This window comes from Mustela nivalis, assembly GCF_964662115.1.
Source record: "Mustela nivalis genome assembly, chromosome: 4".
In the NCBI taxonomy this organism is placed as follows: Eukaryota; Metazoa; Chordata; class Mammalia; order Carnivora; family Mustelidae; genus Mustela; species Mustela nivalis.
In genome coordinates, this window is record NC_139023.1 from 70,619,190 (window position 1) to 70,641,104 (window position 21,915).

Below are 21,915 nucleotides of genomic sequence, written 5' to 3' on the forward strand. Positions count from 1 at the left end.
AGGAGTCTGCATGAAAGAAGCCTCAGTAGGAGAGTCAATGGCACAGTAACAAGTGTGTTTTAAAAATAATTCGTATTTTGTAGCTGTTTTGGAGTCCTACCCTTTCTTTTTCACTGTTTCACCACACTTTTGCAACAGTTGGAAGGAAGGACAGACCTCTTGGGAATTTGTTTTAAAATAATGGTTGAAATGAATAACTTTCCAGATAGTAATACTCATCACAGCAAAAGCACATGAAAGCGCCCTCAGTTTGAAGCAGAGTGTGTGTCCAGGCTCCCTTTCTTCTTTTCTAGTGAAGGCAGAAGACAAGAGAAAGCCTGGCTACTCAGGGATGAGTAGTGGCCTCTGTGTCTGGTCTACAGTCTGATGACAACTCATTTAAATCAGTTCAAGTCCCCTTAAAACTGTAGCAGAAATAGGTCCTCAAGTTGTGGAAAGCACCCAGAATGCCTTGTTCCTCATCCTTAGTGAGAGAATTTTGGGTTTTGAGTTTCTTTATGTAGTACAGGCAGCAAATTATAAGAAAATATAATGTAGTTTTTACTTTGGGAGAAAATCAATATGGCTATCTGGAGTTCATCCTTCTTTCAGAAGTTTCTTCAGAGGCGATCTCTCTGGATCTTTAAGTGTCAGGGCATTAATTTTACTTAGAGCATTGTTCCTCCCTTCCAAAGAGTTTTCTGTTGAAGTAAGTTTTAATATTTTTGTCTAACAAACATCTCTGGCCACAGCCCAACTCAGTATTTTAACATTTCTTGCAAGGATCTCTATGGCTTTGGATTGAATGTAAAAGTGTGCTGTCTCCTCTTAGCATTACCTCATAAAAGCCACTGGCCCTTTTTGTGCTGCAAGGGGCCATCTACAGGAGCAGGAAATATAGTGCTTATCCTAAAGGTCTGTTGGGAAGATGAAATAAAAATACTTGAGGGAAATTTGCCTGGCATGGTGGTCTGTAAGAACAAATTGTATCTAAAACCTTCTATACCTGATGCCTTAAATTCCTTGAGGGCACCAGTCAATCTTCATCATTAATGAAGCCCCATTACCAAGCTTGGGGCCTACATGGGTGTCCATAAATGCAGGTTGAATGAGTGAATGAATGAATGAATGTTCTGCCACATTTTCTGTCTTATAAAAAGCAGACATGTCTGTGCTGCATTAGAAGATGATACTCAATTTCCACAATGTCTTTCCACCCAGAGCTCACTTGACTTTCTGTCAAATGACCTCACTGCTCCTTACCCTATCCCAGTGAGAGGGCAGAGAAGCCAAAGAAGTAATTTTCCTTGTGGTTCTAGTCAGGGCTCTTTCCACTTTCAGAACATTAGGCACACATGAAACATCACCTATAGTGACAACCAGTGTGACCTCATCACAGCATATCCCTCTGACAACTGCCAGGAGATACACAGAATAAGCCTAAAGACACCACGAATGCCATTTGGGGCCTTAAATAAGGAACTGCTTGATTGCATGTATTTGCCTTTGAGATGGTACACTAGTGACCTCTAGTGGCAAAATTGATTTAAGATGTTTTCTATTTCACAACAAAAAATTTTACTTCATTAATCAATCCTCTGTTTTCCCTTTGTTTATTAACATTTTCTACTTGTAGAATAACCTGAATTATGCACAGTGATTTATATCTGTTAATATCCAAATATTATTTTCGCATTTCAAAGAATCATAGAACTTTTGAGCTGGAAGAATTCTCAAAGGGATTTATTGGTTTTATTTCATCATGTGCCGAAAATGAGCCCCAGAGAAATAAAGTGACTTGCCTGAAGTCTTACCCCAGGAGTGGGACTAAAAGTCTAATGAGTCTAAGGGTCTTTCCGAACTCCGGAAAGCTGCACCCCCAGCTGACATCTGAGCTCAGCATGAGAGACTCCCAAGCCAGAACAACCCAACTAAGCCCTTCCTGCATCTCTTAGCCACAAAAACAGTGAGCAAAATAAAGTGAATGTTGCATTACAACACAAGTTCTTGGATATATTACACAGCAATGATGATCAGAGCAAAGAACTTATTTAGGATTTTTTTTTGGACTCTATAAAAAATACCCATTGAAAAATACAAAGTGATGTATGCTTCTGAAATACTCATGGAATCTCAGCTGACCTATTAACAGGCAATAATAGCAGCTCTAAGAAATCAAGGAGCTCTTGGTGAAAATGAACGCATATTCTAATTGATAGAAAGATAAATTCTCCTTTCATTAGACTTCAGATTTTAAATATGTAAAATTTGAAAATTTGGATCAAAATGAGGACATACGTGTTCTGTGTCCTATAAAAATCTATGAAGTCCTATAAAAGTGAGTCAATGTCAATTGAAAAGTGTATTTTGAGCTCCTAATGTGTTAGTCATTTGAGAGAATATTGAAGTCTCTCAAAGAGTTTATTATCTATTTGTTAAGATACATAGGACCCACACTAGATAGAACAAGCATAAAAGAGTGCGGTACTAAGTATGATAGAACTTTGAAGAGAAGAGAGAGCAGTTGGGCTGGGTTAGGAACACACAGAACATTTGGAGAGGCATGTGAAGACACTTTTCTGTCTAGTCTCCCTACTGTAAATTCCCTGAGAGTTGGCAGTGCTTTTGCCACAGTTTCTACCAAATATCCAATACCTGCCGCATAAGAGGGTCCAGTATAACATGCCAAATTAATAGTTGAATGATACATGTGAGGAGGTAGTAGGAAATAAATTGGATATCAAGAGCTTGAACCAAAGAGAATTAATAGATGAAGGAGTGAATGAATGATTCAGCTGAAGAGGGTATGGAACGCCAAGCAGGAATTTGCTAAGATAAATTCCTAAGGTGGTAAGTGACATGTTTTCTAGAAAAATTTGTATAGACGTAGTTTGCAGGAAAAGTTTGGTAGGAAGAGACTTTACAGCAAGAAGAGTACATAATAACAGCAGTAATAGCAAATGGTTATTGAGTTCTATTTGTAAGGTGCTGAATTGAGCACTGAAAATATCTCATTCGATCCTCACCATAATCCTCTAAACTGGATACTATGATTCCATTTATTTTGCACATGAGAAAACTAAGATTCTGAGCACTAAGTCATATGACAGTTGCAATCATGCAGCGTGAGAAGTAGAGGCAATGGAAATGGAGAAGAGGGAACATTACCAAAAAACCATTTTAAAGACAGTAAAAGCAGAATGTATTGGCAGATTAAATTAACTGGGGCAGACAAAGGTGTGGGAAGGGTCAAAGATGAGTACGGTTTTCAGCCTCAGGTTCTAGAAAATGATAGTACCTTGGTGCAGCTCTACCCTGAAGATGGGTTTGCTTATAGTTCCTCCAGCCCTTTTTAGCCTAATGTTCTGAGAGAATTAAGCCCTCCTAAGGTATCCATTGTATGCAATAAATGGTCTCCTTGCATTTAGAAAGGTACTAGTTTTATGGTATCCCTGGAGTGTTGAGAAAGTAGTCCCACATCCTTTTCTGTGTTTCATGGTTCATTTCCTTGTTGAGAAAGGTTGAAATTATTTAGCAGAAGATTTCCTTTGGAAAACTGTAACATTTACTTAGTCTATTTACCCTTGTCCTTTGCTGGTCTAGTAAATCACCTCAAAAAACTGTTTAACTTTGACTACGAAAGTACTGGTTCTAAAGTTCTGACTTTGCTAAGTAATTTCCTAGCTCTGAGCTCCCAGATCATTCAATGGCCCAGTCGATTGAATTTAATTGTTTTGCTTTTCTGTTTGTTTTCTCTGTAAAGAATTTTCTTGGAAAGAGTTTGTTCTTCCATCAGTAACTCTGCCTTTGTAAAACGATGACCAGAATCTAGACCTTGTCAGTCGGTCCCACTGTCCCACTATGTAGACAGTCCAGAATTTCTGGGGCTCTATAGGTACTGAAGCAATGAGTGCTTCCCCTTTCCCTCCATGGGGTTGATGCCCTTTCCCTGCTTTGTAATCCACGGAGGCTGGGGAGCGCTTACCTCATGGTGACCTTTCACTGGGGAGTCCTGGGCATTGAGCAGAACACCTACAGAATCCTTGAGGTCATTCCCCAGGCTAATGAAGTAAAGTTTCTACAGCCTCCCACCCATAAGTCATTCACCTTTTATGTCTTTTTTTTTTTTTTTTGAAGATTTTAAGTGATCTCTACACCCAGTGTGACTTGAACTCAAAACCCTGAGATCAAGAGAGAGTTGAATTCTCTACCAACTGAGCCAGCCAGATGCCCCTATGTCTTTAACTATTTAAACTTAATGAAATTCTCTGAGAGGGATTACTAGGACTGAGGTGGTGACAGAAAAAGAAAAATAACTGCTCTTCCAGGTAGAACTATAATAAATTATAGGTGGATTTTAGCTAACTACAATACACAGTTCATATTTTGAGCTTATTTTTTGCATATTAGCAGTGAGAATTTTTAAAACTTCAAAAATAATTTGCTTAGTCAGGAATATTAATTATGGGGAATTTTCCATTATATACCCACATATTATTACTGTACTTGTACATAGATTTTTGGGGGTACAAAAACCATAAAAGAGCATTGTACCATCTAGTGTCATCTGTAATAATAGATCACATTCATTCATCTTTCACTAGGTGCCACATGCTTTCACAAGAACTATCTTATTCAGTTCTTGCAAAATTTTTGTGAGGTAGACACTTGCTGTCCCCATGCTCTGGATGAAGAAGCCAAAGTTAGAGAGCTTAAATCACTTGCCCTGTGTTACCATGGCCATCTGAGCCTGGATTTAATTCCAGAGACTTCAGCTGCGGAGCTTGGGGACTAATCATTACTCATTGCTGCCTGAAGAAAAGGTATACTCCGTACATGAAAAACAACCAAGAGAAAACAACCAACCCTTAGCAGCAGTGTTTGCATGGGAGCAGTTAAAAACTTAGCAGCAATGATTGCAACTATTGCAAATTATAAGTGCTTAAGCCTAAATTTACCCGAGCCATGGACTTCCTTTCCATGTACTTAAAATAATAAAACTGAAACTTTTCAAAAATGATTATTCAACTCAGATGCGTCAGATATTGCTTTATCTCCAAACCCTTAAGTCAACAACCGATAGGGAGCGTGGTCAATGCCGGAATGAAAGGAACGAAAAGTGTGAAAGTCAGGCCATGAGAGCAAGATGGAGAACAAACGGAGGACATAGAACCTCTTAGAGGTGTGAGAGAGAAGATGGGGTAGAGGATAGAACAAGGCCACACAGGGCAATCAAGAGAGGATGAAAGGCAAGGTAAAGATAAAGAACAGAGTGGATTTAAAAAAAAAATTGTGGAGGGAATGAAAAAAAGGGGAAAAAGAGAAGGTATGTAGTATGTGGTACAATGAATTAAAGATACTACTATGGGGGCACCTGGGTGGCTCAGTTGGTTAGGCGTCTGCCTTCTGCTCAAGTCAAGATCTGGTATCCCAGGATTGAGTCCCGAGCCTCATTCAGGCTCCCTGCTCAGTGGGAGTCTGTTTCTCCCTCAGAAACTCCCACCCACTTGTGCTCTCACGCAACCTCTCTCTCTCGAATAAATTAAAAAATATTTTTAAAAAAAGAGATGCTACTATGAATTGATTTTTCTTAGTGTTGAAAATGAGACCAAATGTGCTGAAGTGTTTTCTTAAAACAAGCGTAGGAGGAAGATTATGAAAAGTAGTATAACGAAATGACAAAGACAGCTGGCTCTGCCCTGTATCACTCTGACATTTTGTAAAGGCGTTCTATCTGATACATGGAAGTGAAGGTCGTAATCCTAACCTAAATCCTGAATTTGAGACCCATATGAAATACCAGTGTTTGGTTTATAAACATCCCATCTCCCGAGAGAAGTAGAGGTTTCCTTAAAGAAAGTACGGCTAACACCTTTGGGGATCCCAGGCACAGGATGATAGGAACAAGTGCTGTCTACATCCGGTGGCCATTCTCTTCAGGAGGAGCGCAGCTTGTGGCTCAGACCCGATGTGCCAAAGTTATAGCCTGAACTGAGTGCCTCGTACATCGTAGACTCTATGGAATATTTCTCAAATGGATGAATAACTTAAGAGTATTCAGTTTTTCCTTGCTGGTCATCCTTCCCTATCTCTCTTTTCACATGCTAAGAACTATAACCCAGTTAATAAAATTAGGACATCATGAGTCTATTCTGATAAATAAATACATACATACATAGTTTGATGTGAAAATATTTTGTCTCAAAATTATAGAGAAGAAATAAAGTGAATATAAGTGAGAATTTTAATAGCTCAAGGCCGTAGGAATAGAATCTATATACACTTAATTAAAACACTGTGTATGAAAGATTTCAAAACACTATGTAACTCTTCCTCTTCTCTTTCTCTAAGGATATAGACAATTATAACCCATGCAGTAAATTAGGAAACCATGAGTTTACTTTGGTGTAGAAAGATATATAAAGAGATAGAAATGTGAAATGGAATATTTTCATTGTCTCAAAATATCTCACTCCAAAATACTGGCTGATTGCTAAAAGAGAAAGGAGTAAGATACCACAATAACCAAAGGATCCAAGTTAATCTCACTAGTAAAAGGGCAAATAGAAATTATGTACCACCTGATAGGATGCAGGGAGAAGGACACAGCATCACCTCTGTGATATCCTTGCCAAACTTACTGATCTTGAGGAATATTTTATAAAATTACCACCCTGTAATCCTTAAAGGTGCCACGGACATGAGAGTCAAGTAGAGGTTGAGAAATTGTTCCAGATCAAAGGAGACCAAAGCAACATGCTGCCCAAACGCAATTCATGATTCTATTAGGCGATGCTGTCAAGGCAACTGGGGACATGAATGCTCTTGGCAGATGGGCCGATAGGAAGGTACAAACATCATTCTCCTGGTTTTGTTGTCTGTGTGGTGATTATGAAGGAGGAAGTTCTGGTATGTAGGAAATATACACTGAGCCATCCAGAGATGGCAGAGCAGTGGGCTGGCAACTTGCTCTCAAATAATTCAGGAAAAAAGAATCCTTTTTAAGGTACTTGCAAATTTTCTCGAGTTGAGATTGTTTCCAAGTAAAAAAAAGCAAGATATGACTGTGCTGAAGGGTGCACTTATAATTTCTGTCTCATCTGCCCTGCTCTTCTGTGCCTGCATGTGTCCGTCTGTCCTAAACTGAAGTTTGCCCCATTCTGTATGCTCTCTGTCTAAGACAACTTTCTGTGCGCATCACTAAAAATGCAAAAGGCGGTTAGTGACGTTTTGATGGATGTCCCTAATCCTAGCCTTGGTAATTCCACAGGCCTCTCAAGATCAGCACTCATGTTAGGATTAATATCTTACTTGCATAGAGTAGGAAAACTCTTCATGTTTATCTTATTTTTAAAGAAGAAATTATTGCATAAGTATAACATGGAAATGTAATAACCTACAATCCCTTCACACTAATAAATACATTTTTCCGAGTTCTCGTCCCCTCCTAGTCCATATATATAAATTACCTTCACGTGGCTGTAATCACAACATAGATACAATTTTATATTCTACCTTTCTTGTCTCAACATATTCCAATATTGTCAGAGAGCCTCTGGGGCGCTTCTTGCCCTCTGATTCTATGATTACATTTTTGAAACACTGACCTCACAATATAACTTGGGGACCACATTTCATTATTCAATAGCTGCAGCATGGGCACCTTGTTGCTTCTACTTGGTCGGTATAAGGTGGTTATACTTTCTATCTAGTAACTTCCATTCAGATGTATTGTCATTTCACAAAGGCTTTGAAGTCCCTGAGACCTGGGCTGGAAGCCCAGCTCTGCTTTGTACAAGTCACTAACCCTTTTTGAGCCCGTTTTTTCAATTTGAAAAGTAGGAATAATATCAATCACATGGTATTTTTGAGGATTAAATAATATGATGAATGTGGAGTTCTTGGCACAGTGCCTGGTATGGATTCAGTTCTCAGTAAATATTTGTTATCATCATTTATCTAGGAGAAACATGACTAGTGAGTAAAAGGTGGGCTTACTCCAAGTACTTTAATTTCGTGACTCTCAGGTATGAGAAATGGTCAGTTATTTTTCAGATGGTATCACGCATCCAAAGAGTTAACTAAGATTTATAAAGAAAGCAACTGATTTTCTAAGCATCACCAGAACTGAAAACCTGTGGGAAACCTAGAGTAATAGCTTAATCCTCTTTCTCGAACACCTGCTTTGGTCTTACTTCCTCTCCCATGAAAAAAAGAAAAAAAAAAGAATTAGTTAAAAAACAAAACAAAACTCTTAAAAGATGTAATTGTTGGAACATGACAGAAATACTACACATATAGTTTGCTTTTTTTTAAGATTTTTTTTAAAGATTCATTTGATTGATAGAAATTATAAGTAGTCAGAGAGGCAGGCAGGGGGAGAGGAGGAAGCAGGCTCCCCCCCTGAGCAGAGAGCCCAATGGACCCTGAGATCATGACCTGAGGGGAAAGCAGAGGCTTTAACCCACTGAACCACCCAGGCGCCCCCACAGTTTGCTTTTAAAAAGTGATCAGTTGGCTATGAATTTGCCTAATTCCTTCACAGTCAGATGACTACATACTATGGGAAGAGGATGATGTCCCAACTCACAAAATGGGCCAATAAAGGAGCTACTGTTTGTGTTAATACACATTCTGTAAAAAACAAAAACAAAACAAAACAAAAAACTTCTTGGAGAAATTCCTTGAAATACAGGCTCTCCCTGGACAATTGTATGCTTTGGGATCACAGTATGTAACAGAGAGACTTTGGCTGAGAAATTTGGTATATTTAGGGGCCAATCGCCACTGTTAACTGTGACTGAATCTCTCAAAATATACATCAATTATACTTTATTTACAGAAATTCGGGTTTTTTCCACCATTTTAAAACAGAAAGAACAGGATCCCTCTGTGTGAGTTGAGGAGCACTATAATAGCACAAAGCCCAAGCTGTCTAAAATTCTAAAATAAAAAAGGATAAGAAACATGGTTGAAAAAAATCTTCTAAATATTTTTATAAGAGAAGCTTTCTGAAGGGTTATCACGACCTTAGAAAAACCCACTAACCTTGCCATGAAGAAGGAAAATGAAAGCAAAATTTCACATGGATGAACAGATAATAGTAGTCTTTTGTCCACTGGGTAAAGGTAGTAAAGATTCTCAGGAGGGATAAAATAAGGAAGAGTGTGTTTTAAAATGCAAGCTTTTTCAAACAGCTCTTGCTAACATCATGCTACCAGACAAGAGAGAACCACGCATGTGCATAGCCAAGTGCTCTGAGCCAAAGTCATTAAGCTGACAATGAGTTGTGTGTGTGGAGAAACAAGGGAACAATGATTAAATGGGGAAGAAAGCCAGTGAGGGCTGAAAAGAAGCGGCTGTTGGCCGCGTGCAACCCGGGAAGGCTGGTGGGGGAAAGACCCAGGTCACTGGAACAGAAAGAAAACTGTTCTCCCGAACCATACATGTGGGCTGCCACCGAGTCCCTTCCGTTTCCAAAGTCAAGGATTGAAAATGAATGCTAATGTCTATCCGTGCAAGCAAAACATGTCTTTCTGGAACAGTTTTCACAGTAACTGATTCTATGATTGATATACATATTATTTCTAGCAGGGTCGCCTATAGCTTTTGGATCATTGAAAATTCTTACTCTGAGGGAGAGGATTTCGACGGAAGCTGGTTCATCCGGTTTGTCCTATTCTTCTAGAGTTATCCTCTCTCTATATACACTTCACATTCTCTTTGAAGGCTCAAAGAGAGTCTTGAAAGGGTTGCTTGAGGGAACTCCAAGGGTCTTTAAGGAAACCAGGCTCTGACCCTAAAATTCTGAACAAGTCAGGCAGACAGGAGACCTGTGAGAAGTGTGTCCAAAGCTGATCCAATCCCACTGGAGCCTTGATGAAAAGAAGGTCCCAATGTTGGAAAATAACGAACTCACTCACTACTCCACAGGAAAATGACCAGGGAGAAGTCAGCATCTCACTGGGTCATGAGATCAGGTAAATAAAATTCACTCCTGACGTTTTTAGATCGCCTGTGGATTTGTCTTTAGAAAAAAAAAAAAAATTAGCACAGTTATGAAGGATTTTGTATAAACATAAAAGATTCTTGCTCCCCTTTTTTGTTGTTAATCTAATGAAGAATAAAAAAAACATTGCTGATACAAGGCAGCTGATGGATGGTTTTGTCTTTTAAAGGAAGAGTCAAAATATTAATACTTCTCCTTTGATGGGAAAATGAGAGAACACTCTAGATTCCTGAAAACATTTAGATATTGCCCTGACACCCTCTTTCTTAAGCTTGTTTATTAGAACTCGTTTTTGCATTATGCTAGCTAATTTATTTCTGTTAAGTGGATTTCCTCTGATTGAAGATTTTTTTGCAGACAGGGCATTTACAATTTCTAGCAATACATCAGTGACCCCAGAGCCATGCCACTCTCAGAAGCTACTGAAAAGCAGAGTTAATCTCCTTTTTCTCATTGAATTTTTTGCGCTAAGTCCCTAAGGCATTTTGCTGGGCCAGGGGACGTATTCCTAATGCCACCATCCATATTATCGTCAGCTTACAGGAACAGATATCCCACTCAACTCACGTCATTAACTATACTTACACGGATCCCACATGCCAATTAAGATTTGCTGAAACTTTTCTGCCGTTGATGGTGCAGTGAATACCCTTGTTCAGTTCTCTTACGAAACCATTTCTAGCATGCTAGAGATGAGCTTCCTATGACGTCCCTAAGGATGTCTGACTCTCTTTTAAATTAATATTCATGGCCAAACTTATCAGAGAGGGTACACAGAGATGACGCAGGGAAAGCTTCACTTTTCCTGACCAGCACCTACGCAGACACTTGCCTCGTCCTCATGTACTTATTAACGATTTCTCCCCTCCTGGGCTCTTCATCCACACACTATCCTCCCAAGAGGGTCCAGCGTAACTGGCAAAGCCATTACCAGCCGCACAGCCGGACGCTGCAAACACTGGCTCCATTCACCATCAGAAAAGAAAGGCTGGCTCCCTTTTCAGGGACAGAACTCCTGCTATGGCTCAGTGTGTCTCCCAGCTGGAGAGCCACAAGTCTGTTTCCTTCTTTAGCTGTATTATAATGGAGGCTGAGATGAAAAGGAATACAGGCCCTTGATACCTTTTACTTGGAGTGCTAACTAATGCAGGGCCTCGTGTCTGATCTTCTGCTTGGCTGAGGGGATGGCAGATGGCCTTCTGAAAGCTTTTCAAACCCAGGCTGCTTTCAGCCGGGCATGAGGGGGGTATTGTTACATTTTCCGTATAGTGGTAGGAAGCGGCACGGAATAAAAGCCCACAACAATCGTGCCACTTCTCTGGGAGGCTTATTACAACCTTACAATGAGGGCTAATTGGCCGATGCCAAAAGCAGACGCAAAAGCAGCTTTGAATATTATTCAGGAGAGGTTTTGGAGAGCGGAGTCAGGAAGGAGGCTGAGACATAAAGAAGAAGAGTGACGGGAAGAATAGTAGCAGGGAGGGCGTGAGGGCCGGGACGAAGAGGAAATGGAGGAGCTGTATTATTTTTATCAGAGAAAAAAAAAACCCATGCTCTTGTTTCCAGTTCATTCCCATCCACCACCTCCTCCTCCTCCCGTAAGCCTCCTTATCAGGAGGATGTCCACGGGCAGTACTGGCTCACAGAGCAGCGGCCAGAGGATGCTGCCGTTACCATGACAACTGACGTGGCCCAATCTTGGAGCCTTTAAAGAAACTTTTGTGTGAGCTCCTTGAAGTGGGCAGAGGAGGAACTAAAGTGTACTGAACACTCACTGGGTGCCAGGCGAGTTCAAGAAGCTTCTTTTTGTATTTCATTTAATCTTCAAAACAATCCTGAGACCTATTCTTACGATCCCTTGGAATGGGGGAAACTGAGGCTCAGGGATGTCCAGCAACTTGCCTAAGCTCTAACAGATCCAAATCCAGGCATTCCTGATTCCAAAGTTCAAGTCCTTCCCACTGTACCACCCTGAGCCAATTCTTCCAACAGCCAGGTCCTATCTACTAACCTGACTTGGGATATAGTAGGTGCTCAGTAAGTGTTTTCTGAAAACAGCACTAAACTGATCCATGAAGGAAAATAGGAAATAAACCCTATAAAGTATAAATAACTTAGGAGAGCTGACCCTGGGAGATGGTTTTCAGCTAGGGACGGTCTAACGGGCCCTCACCCCAGTACACACATACACTCAGTAGGAATTCTTTGGCAAAAACTGATGTGGGAAACAAAAGCAGAAGAAAAATTATTAAATTTCCTTACTACCTACAGCCCACTGACAAGTCCTCAAAACAGGCAGAGTGACATTCCTCTAGGGACTCAACTGCTTTGATGTTGCTGCTTTCCTAAGGGCAAAAGGCAATCCTAGCCTGACTCCCTCCCCACCCCCCAATTCTTTTCTATGTTAAACATATAAAAATTCCTTTAGAAATTTTCTTTATCTCTAAAACCCCCAAGATACGTGTTTGCAATCACCACCCCTCCCCGCCCCAGCAAGCATAGGGCCATGAAGGCCCCCATGAAGGGTCTCATGACTAAGATTTTATTAGAAGGTAATAAATGACCTTTTCCCAACAATAGCTAGCCCCCTCAAGGTCCTGGAAACCTTGCTTCCAAAATCCCTTAGAGACTTACTGTTATCCCTAACCCCCTCCCACTTGAAAGTATGCAGTGGGCCACTCCTCATGACCCCAGTGCAGCTGGGTCTGCCCATGGGTCCTGTCCCCGTGCTTTAATAAAACCACCTTTTTGCACCAAAGAGGTCTCAAGAATTCTTTCTTGGTCATTATCTCAAACCCTAACATCTTTCCTACATGAAAAACGTATTGTCTATTTTGTGCCAGACACTGTGCCAGGTTCTGGAAGCACAGACATTTCAAAACCCAGACTTTGTCTCCTAGCAGTTCACCATTTCTCGGGGAGGACACATATACATCAAGTACAAGATGCTGTGAAAAATGTAAGTAGAGGTAAGCTTGCGGTTCTCAGGAAGGAGAAAGGAAACCTAACTCGGCCTGGGAAGGTCAAAGAAGACCTCCTAGAGGAAACAATGCCTCAGTGGGTTCTTAAAGGATGAGCAGGAATTAGCTAGCAAAAGAAGGGTGAGTGGTATTATTCCAGGCGAAAAGAACAGCATGAACAAACTACAGAGGGATGAAATAATATGTGCCTAGAACACGGTTTCCTACGGAGCCCAAGCCGTGTGGCGGGAAATGGCACTGAAGTGAAAGCTAGAGCCAAGTGGAGGGAAACTCTAAATCCCATGCTAAGAGTCTTGGACTTCATCCAGCAGGGGACGCAACACAGTGATTGTTCTCTGCAGGGAGAGGGAATGATATGGTCAGGGTGGAGGATTGATTTGAAGGGATGAGAAGTGAAATAGGAAGCACAGTTGGGAGGTTGATGCTGTGGTTTATGTGGGAGATAAAGAAGGCCTTGTTCGGGGAAGTGGTGGTAGGGATAGAGAAGGCCAGATTTAGCTGAGGAACAGTTTCAAGGTCAAGTGAACAGGCATCAGTGATGGATTGGATTGTGAGCGATGAGAATGGATTGATGACGTATAAATGTCTAGCTTAAGGAACTGGGCAGATGATGGGGCCGTTCATTAAAATTGTGAATCAGGAGTGTGAGCAGGTGTACGGTGGGGGTGGAGGGAAGATGAGTCCCTTTGACACACCTGGGACATTTCTAGCTGCCTAGCGAGCAGTTGGATTATGAATCAGAAAGTACAAGAGAGATCAAGGCAGGTGATGTAAAGATTTCAAGACCAGAAATCTGAAAATAGTTTTTTCTGCAGTCATATCTGTCTTGCAGAAGCGTTTTGTTTGGACCTCTGTGATAGCACTTCTAAAATAGAATTAGGTAAAAACCATGGGAAAATCAGGAAGTTGCATACACACAAAAAAATCTTTATTTCTGGTATCTCTTGAAAATTCTGCTTATTTGCCTTTCTCTTCTTTCATGGCAACAGTCAGCTAGAAGTGAGAGTCGGCTCTGCGTTCTGAGCAGGGCCCAAGCTCTCCATGGAGCCTGAGTCTTCACCTGGCTAGACTCCTGGCCCTGAGGCTCAGCATTGGTTACCATTTTATCAGCATAATTGCTCTGTTGCCTTTCTTACAGTAGAGTTAAGAGCAAAGTAAACTTTTCTTCTTCCTTTATCTCAATCAAAAGTAGTATATGAAATCTAGTTCAAGAGGACTACATGTTTCAAGAAAAATGGTGGTAAGAAATGAAGAATATTCTTATATATTTGATATTCAGACAAAGCTTGCCTTTGAAAGAAAGTTAAGACACTGTCGTGAAACAAATCTTATTTTCTTAGAGGATTTTACTTTTTTATTTGAGAGAGAGATTGTGAGAGAGAGAGATATCATGAGCAGTGGGAGGGGTAGAGGGAGAAGCAGGCTCCCCACTGAGCGGGGAGCCCCATGAGGAGCTCAAACCCAGGCCCTGGGATCAAGACCCGAGTCAAAGGCAGGCATTTAACCGACTGAGCCACCCAGGCACCCTGAAACAAATTTTAGAACGATATCTGCTATATTTAAAAGATGCATGATGGCTTTCCATTTGTTTGTATCCTTTATGTCTTTCATCAGTGTTTTATAACCACAGTAGTTAAAATGTCCATTCTACCCAAAGCAATCTACAGATTCGGTGCAATCCCTATCAAAATTCTAAGGACATTTTAAAAAATAAAAACAGAAAAAATAATTCTATAATTCATATGAAACCACAGAAGACCCCAAATAGCCAAAACAATCTTGGGGAAAATTAAAAGAACAAAGCTAAAAGCATCATACTTCCTGATTTCAGTGTAATAAAAATGTATTACAAAGCTATAGTAATTAAAACAGTATGGGCGACACCTGGCTTAGTTAGTGAAGCATCTGCCTTCAGCTCGGGTCATAATTCCAGGGTCCTAGGATCAAGTCCCACATAGGACTCCTTGCTCAGTGGAGAGCCTGCTTCTCCCTCTGTCTGCTGCTCCCCCTGTTTGTGCTCTCTCTCTCTCTCTGACAAATAAAATAAAAACAGGAAAATAAAAACAACAAAACAGTATGGTACTGGCATAAAGACAGACATAAAAACCAGTGGAACAGAATAGAGAGCCCAGAAATAAAGCCATGTATATATGGTCTCCTGATCTTTAACGAGAGTGCCAACAATATGCAATGGAGAAAGGATAGTCTTTTCAACAAATGGTGTTGGGAAAACTGAACTTCCATGTGCAAAAGGATAAATTAGAACCTTACATTACACCATACACAAAAATCAACTCCAAATGAATTAAAGACTTAAAGGTAAGACTAGAAACTGTAAAACTTCCGAAGAAGATATAGGGGAAAAGCTTCATGATATTGGATGTGGCAGTAATTTTGTGGATATGGCACCAAAAGCACAGACAACAAAAGCAAAAACAGACAAATGAGACTACATCAAACTAAAAAGCTTCTGCATAGTCAACAATCAATAGAGTAAAAAGGCAACCTATAGAATGGTAGAAGATATTTGCAAATTACATATCTGATAAAGAATGAACTTCCAAAATATATAAGGAATTCCCCCAACTGAGTAACAAAACACACTAATAGCCCAATTAAAAGTGGACAAAGGACTTGAATAGACATGTCATCAAAGAAGACATACAAATGGCCAAGAGGCATGTGAAAAGATGCTCAAAGTCACTAATCATCAGGGAAATGCAAATCAAAACCAAAAAGACACTCGTCTTTGTTATTTAAAAAAAACAAAAAGGCGAGTGTTGGTGAGGATGTGAAGAAAGTGGTACCCTTTCACTCACTCTTTTGGTGGAAATTAAAATTGTACAACTGCTGTGGAAAACAGTATGAAGTTTCCTCAAAAAAGTTAAAAATAGGGGCACCTGTCTGGCTCAGTAAAGCAGGTATCTCTTGATCTCGGGGGTCATAAGTCCGACCCCTCATTGGACATAGAGATTACTTAAAAAAAAATAAGTTAAGAAAAATATCGTGTGATCCAGCAATCATACTTCTGGATATTTATCCAAAACAATTGAAATCAGGATCTTGAAGAGATATTAGCACTTTCCTGTCCATTGCTGCATTATTCACAATAGTCAAGATGTGGGAACAGCCTAAATGTGCACCAGCAGATGAATGGATAAATAAAAAATATGTGTATATATGCATTGGAGTATCAGTCAGCCTTAAAAAGGAAAGAAATCCTGCAATGTGCCACAGCATGAATGAACCTTGTATAATGAACATTATACCAAGTGAAATAAGCCAGTCACAGAAGGACAAATACTGTATGATTCCATTTATGTGAGGCATCTAAAATAGACTCCTAGAAGCAAAGTCTTATCACATTAAAATTAAAAAACTAAAAAAGGATACATAATGAAAAACCAAATAAACTGAAAAAAGAGTTGACATTTCAGTAGCTTTTTTTTTTCTTTAAGAAATTGAATGACAAATGATGCTATAACATGAGTCACTGCCTGACCTATCGTCGTTTGAATCTGCAGCCTCTTTTGTAGTGTCACTGGTACATAGCATAGGCGTGAGGATGGAACGAGGAGGCGTGGAAGAGACCATCCAGAGAGGGTGTCTTGAGAGAGAAGAAAAGTAGGCCAAGGGCAGGATCTTAGGGAAACACCCAAGGAAAGGGGTTCCCAAAGGAGCCTGAGAAAGATGAGAAAGGTTGAAGGAAAACCCGGGAAGTGTGATAGCATCAAATCCAGTGGAGCAGAAACATAGGAAGGAAGGAAGGAGGAAGGAAGGGAGGGAGAGAGATCAACATGATCAAATGTCTTTGTTCTGCATTGTGCGTCTCCAGACCAGAAGGGAGGCCAGCCCAGCTACTAGAGCTTAGTCCAGAGGTTCCCAGACTACCTTGGTTCACAATGTCCTTGAGTCGAAGTAGTTTTTTCACAGTACTCCAAGGCCAAGAGCAATACTAAACAATTGCACGTATTAAGTATTTAGGTCCAAACATGTTAAGTATTTATGTCCTTAAAACTTAGTAGCCATTTGAAAAAATACTACACCTAAAAGAAATTTTAACTTCTCTTTTTATTTCATTCTTAAACAAAATGACTGACTTATGGGATGTGTGCCCCTGTTGGGCACTGTACAACTTCTCCAACCTTCTCCAACTGGTACCCTCATTAACGGATCTACATCGATTTTTATACAGAACTTGCTTTTTATGATAGCAACTACAGGAAACCCAGCAGGAAAGAGATGTCACTAAGAGAAATGTAGCTCTATCTCCTCGGACATTGTGAACAGTCTCTAGGAGCTGTTCTCACAATGTCTGAAAGAGGTTGAGATGCCCCATAGAGACCCCTAGGTTTGCTGCAGTGCCTGAGGCACCTTGGCACAGAGTTTGGGAACTGTGGGGTTAGACAATATGAGCTGGTTTAGAGTCATATCATTTAAAACTGTGCTTCTGTGGAGACATTTGGTCTGAAATCCATACAGCTCACCTACAAATGAATTTATGGATATAACTGGTTTCTTTTTTTTTTTTTTTTTTTTTTAAGATTTTATTTATTTATTTGACAGAGAGAAATCACAAGTAGATGGAGAGGCAGGCAGAGAGAGAGAGAGGGAAGCAGGCTCTCTGCTGAGCAGGGAGCCCGATGTGGGACCCGATCCCAGGACTCTGAGATCATGACCTGAGCCGAAGGCAGCGGCTTAACCCACTGAGCCACCCAGGCGCCCTATAACTGGTTTCTGACTTGAATACTGCCACTGCTAGTTTTCTTAGCTTTACACTAACTTGGGAAGTAGGATTGCCTAAATAAATCCAAAGTTTAATGCCTTCAGTGCTCTCCCCAAACAAACCTTTCCCCAGAGTTAGCAAATATATTCTCCTTTCTCTTGCCTTCCTCTGATTAGAAAAGAAACAGGATAAAGTGTCAGGGAGGGGGTAAAAGGAGACAGTGGCTGGGGCTAGCGCAGCCGTGGTGGGACTCTGCTCGAGAGTACTTGAGGCCTGTGTGCTCAAAGACTGTGCATGAGACCGTCCACTACCTAACAGCTCCAAATACCACAGGTGGCTAGCCAGTATGGACTTTGGGCAGGTCACTTCACCTTTCTGGACCTCCACTCTTGATGTGTGTGTGTGTCTGTGCCTATATATGACATGTAGCAATACAAATATTATATATTAAAAGAAAAGTGAGAAATTGGACTAACAGTATCACATCAAATTGACCAAGTTATCTCCAAAAGCCAAAAAAACATGGGCTTCGGTGCATTTCTGTCACAAGTAGATGAACAGTTTCCATTTGCCATCTTGAATTAGTGAAACAGCATCAGTTAGTTCCAGTCCCTCAGCCCACTGCTGGCTACCGTGCTGGACCATCCCATTCCTTATGGCCCTTTGCTGGCCAACATTCTTCCTCCTCTAACTAAGGAGGAGGAGGAGGTCTGGGGTGGGAGCAAGGAGACGCCGGCCCCGCCTCAGCCGCCACCACTCTCACGACCAGCCTGAGAGTTCTGCTCACCCAGCCCCAGCGTACTCAGTGTTCACACCCACTGGCTCAGGCTCGGTGAGCAGGCCACGGAGTCTCTCCCAAAACCACTGTCAGCAGGGGACGGGACACCTGAATTCAACCCCACCCCCGCCCTCGTCCGCTTTTGTGTGGCACTGCCAGTGTGGGAGAGGCCCAAGATGAGACCTGACAAGTAGGTCTGAGGCGGTGCCAAGGGTTGGAGGAGAGAGAGAGAGCGGTTTCATCGAGTGTCGTTTCCCAGCCCCAGCCCACGCTACCATCCAGAAAGAATCCTGGACGGGGCCGGTGGGGGGGGGGGGGGATTTGAGAGCAAGCTCTCTAGAGGAATCGCACCCGCCCACAGCCTCCGCGGCTCCTCACTCATGGTACCATCTAGAAGCTAAGAAACAGGTTTCCCATGGTCTTTGTTTCCTTCACTGCCTTCTGCAGGCCTGTCATTGGCTCAAACGCCCTGGTGGAAGCAAGTTTGGACCAGCGGTGTCCCATTTCTTCAACAGCCCCTGTACCTTGTACCTTTCCTCTCCTCATAAAGGCTGAAAAGGCTCCTCTTTGATTTCCAAAGCCCCCAGCATGTTGATGCGGTGCCAGGAGGGGAAGCTTCACTCTGGCTGGCTGGCTGGCTGGCTGGCGGTTTGTGCTAATTGTCTGGCTGCACTTTAGAAAGAGGCTTTTTGAATCTGAGCATTTAGGGGGAAAGTGGAGAAGTGTGGCTGTATGAAAGAGCAATTGATGTTAAATATTCATGCTCTGCTCTCTGTTAATCAAAATCACTAACCCCCATTGCTTGGCTGCTGTCTTGCTGGCTTCTTGCGATGTTGGTGCTAAAGAAACTTGGATACAAAACAATGCCAACAACACGCACACACACACACATACCAAGATGTGGGTGCTTATGGGTCTGAAGTGTTTCCAGTTAAAATTGTGCGATTCAGCATTGTCTGTTTTCTCTGGGATGTTGAATGAGCCATTCCTATCCCTTCCATCAGCACTTTAGAACCACTACCCTCCCCTTTTTGCTTCCCTCGTGTTGAGTTCCCCAAACTTTGTCCTTGCTTAAAAGCAAGGCGTTTTCCAGAATAATTCATATTCTAGTTCATTTTTCAGACATGATAAAATTATTTTCCAAAACAGAGAAGAAATGGACTATAATTGAACAAAATATGGCAATAATATCACGGGTTGTTTCAGTAACAACTTTTCGGTGAAGGAAATAAACATTTTGTGTTTTTGTTTGTTGATTTGTTTTAAAAGAAGACGTGATACAACCATGGAAACTTGCCAGATAATCACTTAATTTAAAAGGAAAAGAAAAATAGCTCCTAAATAAAACTTTGGGTTTTATTTTTGTAACTGTAGTTTGTCAAGTTTTCTATAATGGGTAGTTTTACCATTACAGTAAAAATAAGTTGTATTTGCTAAAAGCTGAACAATTGCTAAACTTCATGTTTCAGAATTCATCAAGTTCCTCCTTACCTGTGTCATCTGTGAGAGAAATGTTGGTGAAGGTGCTGTCCTCCTCCTCCTCTTTGCTGGACCCGTCCATCTTGTTTACTTGCCGGCCTGTTAGTGAGAATAATGAGGGCAGGGAAAACGGCTGCTCTCCCTTGTGATCACCCTTGTTGAATCATTAATAAATGAGCATTCACGCAGGTGGTATCTGATCCTTGCACAAGCCACCTTCTTCCTGCTTTCCGCCTGAGAGGTTCTTACCTGAGTCTTGCAGTCCTAACCGGAAATAGTCAAAGACCCAAGTTAAAGTGTTATAAACCTTTACCTGAAGCTGTTGAGTTAGCATGACTGCTGTACCTGGCAAAAGGCCAAACCTTGCTTTCAGTTCAATGACAGTCTGCCAGAGCTGAATTGCCCAGGAACATTGCCCAAAAAAGCACTGCAATGATGTTGGAGGAAGAAATTAAATTGTATTTGCTTAGCATATTTTGGGGACCCCTGCAATAAACTTGTCAAGGATTTTGGTTGGTGACCTAGCAGCATGACTTGGTCACAGAGCCTCAGTTGCCTGTCCTATATGATGATAAATCTTTTGTAAGGATTAAAAGTGAATAGCATGCACTTGTTAAATGTCGGCCACAATAATGACCACAAATGATCAGACATATGCGAGGAAATAAAATTTGCTATGTAGTGAGCTCATGGGTCCCCTCTCCTATTACTGTGTCTATATCTGACCCTATGAAAGTTTATTAAAATGACAGATCTCCCTTCTCTATTTTGGAGGAGGGCACGGTAGCCTTGCTAGCCCTTAGGCCAAGGGCCCTTTGTTAGAGGAGGAAGCATTCTTTTACAACTATTTTCCTTGGTCTCCTCACCCATACTCAGATACATAGACAAACCCAGGAGTATTTTAGAATTTCATGTCATCACTCTTTCAGAGGAAAAGGAAATCAGCCAAGTTTGATGAAGAATCTTAAGCAGATATCAAAATTAAGTTACTACATAGTAAGTTCTGCCTTCAGTGCTTTGATACATAGGATTTTTTAAAAATCACCTGAGTTCATTGTTGCTCTATCAAGCAAAATTGTTGTAAGCTGTTACAAATCCTGCATGTTAAAAATTAAATTCACTAGGATAGAATTACCCCTAATTTTCTAATTACAGTCTATAAATATTGAGTGCCTATTCTATATAAGCTGGGGACTTTGGAGGTTCAAAGTAACAGATGGTTATTGCTGTTAATAAGCTTATAAAACAGCTCAAAGACAAGAGCTCTGGAGGTTTAGAGAAGGGAAAGAGTATGTCTGGCTAGCAGATCTTGAAAAACTTAGAGAAACTGACATTGAAAATGCACGATCAATGATAAGTGGGATCCAATAGGCAAAAATGGCCAGGTGGTGAGCACATTCTCAGTGAAGGGTATGGAAAAAGGCTCAGAGATGGGAAAGTAGTAGGCCCATACAGGAACCAAGAGCGGAAGACATTATGTAGCTAAGAAGTAGGTAAAGCAAAATAGGGAGGTTAACGCCGTATCTAAGAGAGCTTTGAATGCCAATTGTGTTAGTCTAAGTCCTCTAAGAACTGGACACTTAGATGGGATTAAAAGGAGGAGAAGCTGGGAGAGCCATTAGGCCACAATACAAGACTAACCTAGCAAGGAGAAAGCAGGAGGGAAGGTCTAGCTTATCTAGCTCAGTAGGTATCAGTAGCTTATCTAGCTACCAGCTCAGTAGGGAGCCTGCTTTTCCCTCTCCCTCTCTGCTGCTCCCCTGCTCATGCTCTCTCTCCCAAATAAACAAATAAAATCTTTAAAAAAAAGAATTTAGAAACCAGAAGACACATTTGGGTTTTATTTTTATTACTCATGGCCAATTGTACTTTTTGCTAGAATTAGCCTAGGTGCTTGATTCTTTGCCTCCTTTCCGATTACCTTAAAAAGGTCATTTATTATGAAGTATTTATCCTAACGGAC

The 21,915-nt window shown here is 41.0% G+C and overlaps 1 protein-coding gene and 1 long non-coding RNA gene across 3 annotated transcripts in view; one reads left to right on the forward strand and one right to left on the reverse strand.

Moving 5' to 3' along the window:
• The window catches only part of SCOC (short coiled-coil protein), a 36,665-nt gene extending 16,519 nt beyond the window's left edge, over positions 1 to 20,146 (reverse strand). The window contains exon 1 of the mRNA XM_082727360.1: positions 19,965 to 20,146. Within this exon, the coding sequence (XP_082583486.1) occupies positions 19,965 to 20,034 (70 nt within the window). The 5' untranslated portion in view covers positions 20,035 to 20,146. The remainder of the gene's footprint in view (positions 1 to 19,964) is intronic.
• LOC309862931 overlaps positions 1 to 21,915 on the forward strand; it is a 61,105-nt gene that overhangs the window by 7,492 nt on the left and 31,698 nt on the right. Inside the window, exon 3 of one of the 2 annotated variants that reach the window (XR_014310797.1) lies at positions 19,943 to 20,031. The exons of the other annotated variant lie outside the window; for it this stretch is intronic. This is a non-coding gene — a long non-coding RNA (uncharacterized lncRNA). Of the gene's footprint in view, positions 1 to 19,942; positions 20,032 to 21,915 lie in introns of those variants that run through there. 2 annotated transcript variants of the gene reach the window in all.